This window comes from Sphaeramia orbicularis, chromosome 4 (assembly GCF_902148855.1).
Source record: "Sphaeramia orbicularis chromosome 4, fSphaOr1.1, whole genome shotgun sequence".
NCBI classification, from domain to species: Eukaryota; Metazoa; Chordata; class Actinopteri; order Kurtiformes; family Apogonidae; genus Sphaeramia; species Sphaeramia orbicularis.
In genome coordinates, this window is record NC_043960.1 from 42572365 (window position 1) to 42585121 (window position 12757).

General features: G+C 37.5%; 1 protein-coding gene across 3 annotated transcripts in view; it reads right to left on the reverse strand.

The window, feature by feature from the left end:
• Nucleotides 1-12757, reverse strand: part of tpm4a (tropomyosin 4a) — a 37237-nt gene that overhangs the window by 4982 nt on the left and 19498 nt on the right. For all 3 annotated transcript variants that reach the window (XM_030132550.1, XM_030132549.1, XM_030132551.1), the window contains 5 exons: nt 7589-7722; nt 5131-5248; nt 4955-5025; nt 4796-4871; nt 1279-1341 (listed from right to left, as the gene is read on the reverse strand). In XM_030132550.1, coding sequence (XP_029988410.1) covers nt 1279-1341; nt 4796-4871; nt 4955-5025; nt 5131-5248; nt 7589-7722 — 462 coding nt within the window. The remainder of the gene's footprint in view (nt 1-1278; nt 1342-4795; nt 4872-4954; nt 5026-5130; nt 5249-7588; nt 7723-12757) is intronic.

Here is a 12757-nt window from a genome sequence, read left to right on the forward strand (position 1 = left end):
GTGTTTCTTAATGAAAATAAGAGCAGGTGTGGTCAGTTTTCATGTATTTCTGATCAAACGCTTCCATGAGTACATTTGACTTTTTCACTGTACGGTTGAACTTAATCACTCAGAGTGTTTCAGTGAGAGGCAGCTCAGTAATATAGTCACGTCACGGTCAGTGGTGTATATTGACTGTTTTCAATCTAGTGAAAGAGCAGCAGTAGAAGTTGATGTTAGATTTATAATGGAATATGACACCATCAGCAGGAACCTGAATGAATTGTGTGATGTTTCCATCTGTGTTTATATTTAGGGATATCCCAGATTTATTCACTGTAACGGTTTAAGTCAAGACAACATACGGTTTCATTTAAATTTTTAATTATATGTTGACAACACTGGAATTTTAAAGGCAGATATATTATGGATAGTTTGGAGCTGAGAAAGGCAGACACATTATTAATCAGCTGATATCATCTCAACCCCTTCCCTCAATTCTTTTACCACAGAAAACACATTCCAAATATCTAAAATTAACTATCTTTCACTTTACGAGAAACCTGATGATTGAACACCTACATAAATAAATCATATGAACTAGAGCTGCGCAAAATATCATTTGAGCATCAACATCGCGATGTACGTGTGCGCAATAGTCACATCGCAGGTCGTGTAATGTAGGAGGTAAGTGAACTCAATGTGTTCTCATCTAATTTCAAGGGTACCTGACACACACTGTACGCAGCGATCCACCAATCACAATCGTTTTTAATCAGTTTCTTAATCAGTGAGTCGTTGGTAACAATATTGAAAAATGAGCAACGAACAAGAGAAAATCACCGTAAACGAAGCCTTGGTGCCAAAAGAAAAGCAACGTCAGTTATCTGGAGTTATTTCGGCTACAAGAAGGATGATATTGAAACACGTGGTCTGTGTCGATAGTACCTTAATGCACCTGTTGCCACAACAAGAGGAAACACAACTAATTACTTTGACTATTTACATCGGCACCACACAGCTATTATATAATCCTGAGTATTTTTTCATATCGCAATATATATCACAGGGTTAAAAAAAAAAAATCGCAGTTTCTTCCAATATTGTGCAGCCCTAATATAAACATTAGTGCTGAACATAAAACATAATTAGTAATGAATATTATTGTTCCTCAAACTAATTTTTTCCCAGTTCAAAAGCCTAATAGTAACTAACAGGACCAACTTTAGCCAATACAGACAGTTTGGTCAAGCTAAGTTAAGCAACAGCTGTTTTTTTCCACTTAAAATGTGCTCTCACCTCCTTCAGCTTGTCAGTCAGCACTTTGATCTCCTCCTCATACTTGTCTTCTTTTTCTGAGTACTGTCGACAGAAACACACAGAAAGAAACATCAACAAATCTGCAGTAAAAAAAAAAACAAAACAACAAATTCACAATCCTGTATGTTTTCATTCACAAATGCCAATAATGACGAGAAGACACAAGCATGGCGATCATTCATTTGTGTCTAAATTACTCCAGAATCTGTAGTGACATGAACAAGGGGTGTGATGTTGGTGTGGCCTGGGAACAAACTCTGCTGCGATGCCAACTGAGTCAGGCCTGACTGAACAAAACAAAAAGCATGTATTGCTAAAGGAGTGTGGTCATGTGGTAAAGCCTGGCATGCAGTCATGTCCTCGAGAGGAATGTAGCAAACAGGAACAATGTGCTGCAGGACTCTACTGGCTGTTGGTTTTCATCTATTAAATAAAAACACCAACCGACACCATTAACCCCATGTTTAGCAATAAAAAGAACCTCAGTGTCTCATTTATAACACAGTGGTTTTGTTCAGCTTTATAGTCAAACAGCAAAAGATGAAAAGAATACAGGTCTTGCACTTGATTCATTAAAGTTTATGTCAACAACCAGAGGGGAAAATAAATGGTTAGATTGTAAGCACCACCTAATGATACACAATTTTAACAGTGGTAGGCTGAAACAATACTTTGGTCATGTGGGATCCACTGTTGAGGATAACCTACTTAAATTACTGTCCTCTGAGCCACAAGAAAAGCCAAAATGATAGGTACAGCCGAGTAAAAATGACTATGTACTGGGTGCCAGACCAGGACCTCAACACTGTCTGTGTGAGGCATGCAGGATGTTTGTGTGTATGTGTGAAAGAAAACAAAATAACCTCCATTCAGATTTATCTTCATACAGGTTAGATTCAAGATTCAAAGGTTTTTATTGTCAATTCACTAGATGCACAGGACATACAGAGAATTGAAATACTGTTTCTCTATCACCTTACTTTACATTAAAAAAAAGAAGTACAAATAGAATAAGACTGAAGTGGTGCCAGGCACAACAAACCTTACCCCTCGCACATATTTCACCCATTATAAGTAAATAGGACGATTTTAAAAATTCATAAAAAATTTGAATTTGACCTACTGGTCCCAAAATGTAATGAGATCCATTCTGGGTCAATGGCAATCTATAAACCAAATTTGGTATGAATTCACCTGATAGTTTTGCTGCTACAAACATGTGAAATTTTGCCCATTATAAGTAAATGGGGAGAAAAAAGATTTTAAAAATTCATAAAAAATTTAAATTTTGACCTACTTTTTCCAAAATTTAATGAGATCTATTCTGGGTCACTGGCAATCTATAAACCAAATATGGTATGGATTCCACCAATAGTTTTACTACTACAGTGTTAACAACCAAGCAAACAAACAAATTGAACCAAAAAGAGTATCCCTTACCTCCCCTTCGGGGGTGGGGGTGGGGGGGGTGGTAATAAGTGGTATAGAGTAAACTATAGCAGAATATAAAGTGCACATGTTAGTTTATTTACAGTAGAAGCGGTAGTGCAATACAGTAATGAATATGAGGTGAGAAGGTGTATAACGGAACCAAACGGCAACAGGCCTATCAGCAAATGAAAATGCACAGACCTGCACTTTCTACAAACATTGCACTGAGTCACTAAATGTACCGGAGCTTGATGAACAACCATAGGTGTGAGATAAATATCCAACTTTGAGTGTATGGACCATGTAATGTAATGGGCTGAAAGGTCAATAATATATTGTGCTTTAACAGTGTTTTGAGGAAGACTCTGGCTTATAGATGTGATGTTTGAAGGTATATATGAGCCTATAATGACACATCATTCTGGATCATTACTAAAATCACAGATGGTAACACCCAAAAGATTTCTAAAGAATTTATTTTTTACTTTTCCTTGTTGATTTGATTTCAACCAATGACTTAAGTACTAAACTCAAGCCTTATAATAGTTGGAAAATCACATACTTATATTAATTATTCTAACAAAAAGACATTAAAAACACTTTTAATACTTTAACTATCGATTACTTTTAATGTTACTTTAAATATTCCAAACAGTCAACACAATAACATTGACCTTCACTACAGAAAGAACTTAACAGGCTCTTAATCTAAAACCATTATGAATGTAATACAAGACGGCTGTCATCTTTTGTCAGCCCATATTAGCAAAAATGCACTAAGGATGTGTGGGTAATTTCATTTACTTTATCTATATTTCATTTGTTTTTTTAAATGTTGACATTGTACAGTTTGCATTAGTGCTTAATGATTCCATGTAGATTGTGTTTTGTTCGTGTGATCAAATTTTACCATTTTTTCCTCACAAAAAACATTTAAGAGACAGAGCAACAAAAGCTCATAAAATTACCTTATTTTTCTGTCAAAAACATATTTTTAGGAAAATTTAACTTCAAATTTCAGATTATTGCTTTTTAGACTATTTAAGGGCCTGTGGAAACCCTGTGCAACAAAAAACTGTACAATTAACTCAAAAATAGGACCAAATGTTGTGACACTGTCACTGCTCAAACACACCATAGTTTATTTCAATGATTTACTGTACCAACATTTTATACATTATGTAAAATACAAACAACCACAAATTGTGTGCATTTCTGACTAACATTACCTCTGACTTGAACATTGCTGAGTAATAGAAAAATACGACTTTTCTACACTTTTTCCAAACTATATACCACATCAGCAACCTTAAAAGGAGTGTTAAAGCAAGAAATGAGAATATCCTTTGTCTGAGTGGTCCATTTAAAGCAGGGGTGTCAAATATAAGGCCCAGGGGCCAAAACTGTCCCATCAAATAGTCCATTCCAACTCGCAGGATGAATTTGCAAAGTGCAGAAATTACACTGAAAATAATAACAGTCAAGGGTGTTCAGGGGCCACATGTAGCTCAATGTGATATCAAGTAAAATAATAGCAATAATACCCTATAAATAATGACAATTCCAAATTTTCTCCTTGGTTTAATGTGAAAAAAGGAAATTACATTATGAAAATATTTACATTTACCAAATATCCCACAATAAAATGTGAGTAAACTGAACCAATATGAGAAACCTGAAACTGCTTAAGAAAAATAAGTGCATGTTAACAATATAATGCCTGTTACTAAATGTGTTCTGCATTTGTAGATCCACTGTGACCTGTAAACTGTGTTAATAATAAGATGAAACATAATATTGTTGAAATTGCACTTATTTTTCTTTTAAGATATTTCAGGGTGTACATGGTTCTTCAGGTTATTCACATGTGCATAATGCAACTGAATATTCGCGTAACAACAAAGAGAAAAATTTTGATTATTATTTATAGATTATTATGCCTATTATTCTACTGGTCCGGCCCAGTTGAAATCATAGTGGACTGTATGTGGCCCCTGAACTAAAATGACTTTGACAGCCCTGGTTTAAAACCATATGTATGACAAACATGTCAGAATACACTCACCTTCTCAGACTGAGCTTCTAAGGACTTCAGGTTGTTGGTCACATTTTTCAGCTCCTCCTCCAGGTCACTGGCTTTACTTTGGAGACGAACACAGAGGCATTAATGCTTACTCTTAATCTTACAGCAGTAGGTCAGTACATGTAAATACTGTGGCTTTACCATTCTGAGAGCTCAGCCCTCTCCTCAGCTCTCTCCAGCTCTCCCTCCAGGATCACCAGCTTACGAGCCACCTGGAAGGGGAACATAGGACTGTGTTAATGTGGGAGTACAGTCAGATCAGACGAGGAAAGTAAGATGACATGGACAAAGTGTTCTGATTGGCTCATTAGGCTCACCTCCTCGTATTTGCGGTCAGCTTCCTCAGCAATGTGTTTGGCCTCCTTCAGCTGCATCTCTTGAATCTCCATCTTTTCCTCATCCTTCATTGCTCGGTTTTCAATCACCTTCATGCCTCTGATCAGACAGAGACACAGCACATGAGAAAGGTCAGAGGTCACTTATTGAAATTCAACAAAATTACAGTAAATCAATTTGGCAAAACCTCTGACACACAAACAAAAGCACAATCTGATGAAATATGTCCTAGGTGTGACTGGCAAAGGACAAAAAAGCAGGAAATAGATGGCGCACCTACTACGGGTGCAACAATACAGGTAGTTTTTGGGCCACGGTTTCGGTTGGATTTTGGTACGCGTTTTGTGCATAAAGAGAACTGCGTTTTCTTTTCTCCCAAAATTATATTTTTATTTTGCTTGTCAGCAAAAACTGAATTTCACAGTAGGATCAAATAATATCACTGTACTGAATAAAGTAACACGTTCTGTACTGAACAATACAACACTTTCTTATTCCTTGACTACTTGTATACCGTCGTATAAAACAGGCATATGTGCACACATAAGGCCCAAAGGGGGCTTGAGCCCCTGCTCTTTTAGCCTCGTTGAAAAAAGTGCCCTTTTTATTTTTTTGAAATAAATAAATTCCTGTTCTGCATTGGAATGTAAAGGAAAACGGCGTTATAAAAACGGCACAGTGATCTACCGTGTTAAGTACAGGGGTTGGACAAAATAATGGAAACACCTTCACCTCAAGATGATAATGCCCCAATCCATACAGCTAGAATTGTTAAAGAATGGCATGAGGAACATTCTAATGAAGTTGAGCATCTCGTATGGCCGGCACAGTCCCCAGACCTCAACATTATTGAGCATTTATGGTCAGTTTTAGAGATTCAAGTAAGACGTCGATTTCCACCGCCATCGTCTCTAAAAGAGTTGGAGGGTATTCTAACTGAAGAATGGCTTAAAATTCCTTTGGAAACAATTCACAAGTTGTATGAATCAATACCTCGGAGAATTGAGGCTGTAATTGCCGCAAAAGGCGGACCTACACCATATTAAATTAGATTTTGTTGATGTTTTAAGGTGTTTCCATTATTCTGTCCAACCCCTGCATTTCCTTATAATAGCGTGTCACAGTATTGTATGCGTGTTGAGTCTAAAGCCACGTCTCTGTCCACTGTCTCTCACTGAGGGGCGGGGCTTTCCCTCGCTGCATGCTCACATGCATGTCCAGAGAGAGAGCGGCCTTTCACCTGCCTGGACAGGTACACACACTCAGTGGCCTGTAAAGCAGTATATAAAGCGCTGATGCAAAATCAATTGCAAAACCGAAAACCTGCAGTCCATCAGGGAGGAAAGTCCCATGCAGGGCGGACCGAACAGTCCAGTATTTTCCTGAGTACTGTTGCACTGGTACCACACATCCAAATTCTTAAAACACATCAGATAACCTTCCACAACTATTACAGGGTCTTTGGTGGAGCTTTGCTTTCATCGTGACAAATGAATGGACTACTTGTGGAGTGACATGAAGACACGAATCAGAGGCACCAGTGAGCCGTCATTATGTTACCAATACCCAACCCATGCACCCCCACCCCACCCCCACAACACACACACACAAAAAGTGGATTTGCATGATTCATGAGAGTCTCATATTCAGGTCAAAAAAGCCGGTTTTCCAGATTTATCTGGAAGAATCACATGCCTGATATGTACTGCAGATTCAGTCTAGGTCAGGGGTGTCACACAAAAGGCCCGTGGGCCAAAACCGACACACTAGTGCGCCAAATCTGGCCTGCGGGATGAATTTGTGAAATGGAAAAATTACAATGAATATATTAATAATCAAGGATGTTCAAATCAGTCTAGTCCAGTTAGTTTTATCTCAAGTGGGTTAGAAGAGTGAAATACTATCATAATAACCTATTAATGACAACTCAACACAAAAAAAGGTAAAATTACATGAAAATTTTTACATTTACAAAATATCCTTTCAGAAAAAAAGGGAATAATAAATGTGAAAAAATATGAACATGAAATGTCATAAGAGAAGTGTAATTTTAACAATATTCTGCCTGTTACTAAATGTTGTGTGTATTTGTAGATCCACTGTAATCTGTAAGTTTTAACGTACATTTGTAAATAATAAGCTGAGGCATAATATTGTTCAAATTGCAAATTTTTCATAAGAAATTTCAGGTTGTTCAAAGTTGGTCATGTTATTCACATTTTGTTAACAGATAGTTTGTGGACGTACATAAACATTTTCCTTAACGTAATTTTCCTTTTTTTCACTCAAAAACAAACAGAAAAGTTTGGAGTTGACATTATTTATAGGTTATTATGTTATTCTTCTACTGGTCCGGCCCATTTGAGATCATTGTGGACTGTATGTGGCCCCTGAACTAAAATGAGTCAGACTCCCCTGATGACCATGACCCAAACCAACCTTTCGCTCTCGTCTGCAGCCTTCTCAGCCTCCTCCAGTTTCTGCAGGGCTGTGGCCAGTCTCTCCTGAGCTCGGTCCAACTCCTCCTCCACCAGCTGGATCCTACGGTTCAGAGCAGCTACATCACCCTCCGCCTGTACAGGAAGGGACATAAAGGAACACAGAGGTTTAGTCATTTATACATTCAGACTTTAATCACACAGGCTGGTCTCTCCTTGTATGAAACAAGAAGATGGAAAATGGGCAGTGCAGGGACAGACAAACTCTAAAGCTTGAAACCAGACACATCCAACTAAAGGACAACAGTCAAAGTTGAAGCTGGTAGGTGTGATTTATTGCTTAAATTAAGGGGCTCGAGGTTTACTTAAGAGCTTCTCACAGGAGAGGGCAAGATGTTTAAGGTCTCCTCCTACTCATTGTTTTAGATATTCAACACAAAAACTACAGTTAACTGATGCAATAGAAACCTGGTAGCTACCTGTGTATTCTTTTATTGTCAGAACATGAAAAACACTGTCTAGAACAGTTCACAAATATGAGGAACAAGACAGTCACAACATCATCCCCCTCTTCATCATGGGTCAAGTAGACTAGACACAACATTGGTGTATTGACTAGGGCTGTGTATTGGCAAGAATCTGGCGATACGATACAAATCCCAATACTAGGATCACAATACAATATATCACAATATATCATGATACTGTTAAAAAGGCAATTTTTGGTTTGTTTCTTTTTTGAAAATGATTATTTCCTGGAAGAACTGAATTACATCAGAAATATGCACAAATACTAAACACATTTTTATTTGATCACAACAGGATCTGATGGTATATCAGAAAATTTTCCTGTGTTAAAACTGAAATGATGTTTTACAGACATTACAGTTTAAGATCCTGTTCAAATGTTCATATTCTATTAGTTCATAACTAAGATCATAACATTATTTTAGTTCAATTCCAACAAAGGAACTAACATTATTTAATAAAAGAGTGTTAAATAATAATGAATAAAATATAAACAGAAAAGAAAAACAAAAAAACAAAAATAAACCTCCACAATATCTGCAATTGAATAAATACCTAAAAATATCGATATAGTACTTTTTAATTTTGATACAGTATTGCAGTATATATTGCAGAACCGATATTTTCTTACACCCCTAGTATTGACATCTGATGCATGTTGCTATGGAGCTACAACAGTTAATAGATTAACTATCAACTAGTTGTTTGGGAGTTATTTTGACTAAATAATAAACAATAAATAGCAAGCACCTATTGGCCAAATGTCATTTTACATATTAACAGTAACATAACAGTATGGGCCAAGAATTTTACACTAAGTGCATCCCTATTATGGACCAAACAAGACTGTGGAAAACACTGATCTATATTTCACAGATCAAACAATTAACTGAATCAAAGATTTGTTTTATTTCACCACATTCATATCATTTCATTTATAACATCACAGTAGTTTAATTATGTTTTAATCACCCCATTATTGTATATGTATTCATGAAAACTTATTATATACTTACTTACTTACTATACTGTTAGTAAAAATCTAGTGTATTCATAAACCACCTAAATCTAACCATATTGCCATTACACATAGATATTTGTCAGTACAATGGTATCTATGGTCAGTACAGTTAAATAAAGACTGAAGCTATAAAAAATAACTCAACTGAGACCAAGATGAAATATATTTAATTTCAACTGGAAATAAGATATTATGATCTATTCTCTGTGCCCTCTGGAGCTGCTCACGTTTCACAAATCGATAATTGAGTCTAGCTGATGAATAATAAGTGAAATGGAGTCAGTGTGGGACCTCAGGGGCTCCGCTATGAGAGCAGGGCCTGTCTGTAATAAATAGCCCCTGATGACAAACAAGTACTAAGTGCTGAGTCTGGCTGGAAAATGTAATCCTCTGTTTTAATATCTGAAGATCGTGGGACTTCAGATTTGAATGAAATGTTTAGAGAAACAATTTCCGGTGAGTGTGGATGCAGATCTGGGCCAAGGAAGGAGGACAAATGGGCTCCTACTCATCTGCCCTTGGTAAACAAAGGCAGAAAGGAAAAAGAAAGCAAACAGACAACTATACAGGCATTTCCTCTTGGTTAGCCGGAGAGTTTATCCAACAGCCGACTCCTGGAGAGGCACACCAAAGCCCAGGTCTTCAGCGATTTAACTTTTACAAAATACGAAACACAAAAAAAAAAGACGGTCCTTTGTTTAAATGTGATTTTACAACTGCACAACTCAAAAGTCACAAACAAAACCGCACTTCTGCACTTGTTACAATGCCTGACTATTTGTTTTGAACTCGTACGGATCCACTTCCTGCTACAAAACTGAAGCAGCTGTGGATTTCTTAGACAAACAGCCATTTTTCTGTGCTCAGATCCAGGGCAGTAGTTAGTAGGTCAGTGACTCATTAGCCAGTCATTCAGTCCAGAAGTCAGTCTTGCCAGCTGGAGCAACAGTCAAGGTATCTATCATTTACTTTACATGTCCAGGTGAGTCATACAGCTATACATTTGACGAGATAAAGTCAATGGAGACAAAAGCAAAAGGAGTGGCAGCGGGGAGGAAAGCTGATAGTGTGGAGGGAAGGAATGAGAGCTGACAGAGAAAAAAAAAAGTCTGTTTGGGAATAAATAGACTCCTATTCCAGTCCCCTCTTCCATTCTGTCATAGATTCTATATTTCAGGAAATGAAAGCATGGTTTCCTGCCTGTCGACTGGCCTCATTTTTAATTTTTCAGATTTTCTCTCCATGTCAGCTCATACTGCTGACTTGCTCAGAGCCACTCAGTCTTTCCAGCTCTCCCTCTGACTATCTCTCCCACCCTTGTCCTCCCTTAGGTCCTGCCCTACTGCACCCATGAGCTACCAAAGAGGGAGGCTGCAAAACAAGACCGGAAATGTCTGTCAAAGAGGACCAGTCAGCGCTGATACAGAGAGGAGTCTAACCTAGACATGAAGTGAATGAAAAGTCATAAATCAATCAAACATCTTGAAATCTCATCAGCGGTGTAATTTAACACTGGGCCTGAATCATCTGTTGACACTACATCTGTCTGGTGTCTGGTGCTGAACAAAATTAAACCAAAGCCTGAAATAACAGATATATTGTGACTTCCTGACTCCTGAGTGGAGCTATGTGTTCAGAGGAACAGCATCTGCACACAAACAAACATGCTATTCATGAGCTTTAGATCAGCTTCACAGGCACATCAGACGTTGTAACGCACGCTGTGTAAACATGCAAACAGACATACTCATTCTGTCAATCTCAGCCTCTCTCAAACACACACATAATTACTGGCTAGCAACTGGAGCTAGGTTTCCCGCTCTGCAAATGTTTGTTGTGAAGCAACAAGCAAACACGAAAACCTACATTTACGTGAATACCTCCATACTGGTAACGTGTCTTCACACACAATCGAATGTGTGTAACCTGGTGTCTACTACGTGATCACATTTACTCAAAACCAAGTGGGGAATCCCCTTATAGACAGAGGCAACCTTGTGTCAAATAAAAAAAAAAAAAAAGAAATACATGCAGGACATACTCTCATGCCTCTAATTCACTGAGCCGTGTCAAGAGAAGAGCAGAGCCTTTCCTGTAAATACTGACGATAAATTTGCTCTTTCATAGCTGCATAAAATCAGTTAACCAACGTTAGTTCAGCTACCAGGAAACAGCATAGGCTCTGTGAAAAAGGGCTGCAACTAATGACTAGTTTAATCAAGATTATTTTCTTGACTAATTGTCTTATCTGTGGAAACTGAGGTTGACCAATAGCAGCCTTTTAATTTTGATAGTGTGGATCACGAAAAGGCTGGTCACTGATAAATCTCCAGATATCAATCAATGAAAAAAGTTCAGTAATGCTAAAAATATACTATAACTGACTCTTGAAACTGATCATAAAAATCAACATCATTAATACCTAAATAAACTGATCAATATTTCTGCAGCTGAACATCAAATAACTGTAAAAAAATTTGAGCCAATCACTTATCAAAATAGCAGATTTTTTCCTCCCTTCATTATAAATTGCAAATAAATTTTATTAACACAACCACAATGTTTACACAATGATAATGGTAAACCTAAACTGCCAATAAAACATGTGTGTATAAAAGCCGGGCTAACTTTACAAATGAGGATGTTGAAAAAAAAGGTGACAGGAAGTCAGCTGCCCGGCATCCTTTCATTTCCACCCTTTGATTGTGCATTCTTTCTTTCAGACTAAGTGTTTTCTCCGACTGTGTGTGTGATCATGCTTAGCACCCACTTTGCACTCTCAGGCTGCCAGGGACACACACCGCCTTATATGGTAAAACGACCTATGGAGACTGTTTGTAGTGAAGTGCCAGGGTGATTGTGGCCTGGGTGCGCACACACACACGCACACACACACACACACACACACACACACACACGTATGGCCTAGTTGAGGTCTGACAAATAGCTGCCCTGTTATCAGCACAGCTTAATATGTTACAGGCATTTAACTACAAGTGTTAAATACCTGCTTCCTCTGAAACCTATATGTACGATAGCCTTTTAATGGTGTCGTTTAGGCTCTCAGATCTACATAGAAGTAAACATTGAAAAGTGTCAGAATTAAGTTGCGATTCAAATTTGGAATATAACCATTTAAGTTTGTGTAAACTTTCTAATATTTGCTTTGAATTAGATGTGAATAAGCTGGAGATGTGTTGCTTGGCTCATTCTGTAAAAACCTAAATCACCAAATGAATGAGCTACAATTTGCTACTAGCTGCTAGGTAGTGTGTTTCAGTTCAAACACAGTGACTCACAATGTAGGTTGTCAACCATATGTAAGTTACATGTTACATTTAAAAGTCTTATTAGTGCAATAGACTGCATTTAAGCTTATATAACTTAGCCCATCTAACTAACTGATTAACACATTTACCCCCACTGATGGCATAGCTAATATTAGTAAGCATGCTAGTCCAAAAATGTTTTGGCAAAATTCCTGTCACCAAATTAATGAGCTACCATTAGCTACTAGCTGCTAGCTAGCTGTGTTTCCATTTTCTCAAAAACAATGACTATGAAGTAGGTTGCTATCCATAGATATATTTATGCTAAATGCTGCATCTAAAATGTTGATTT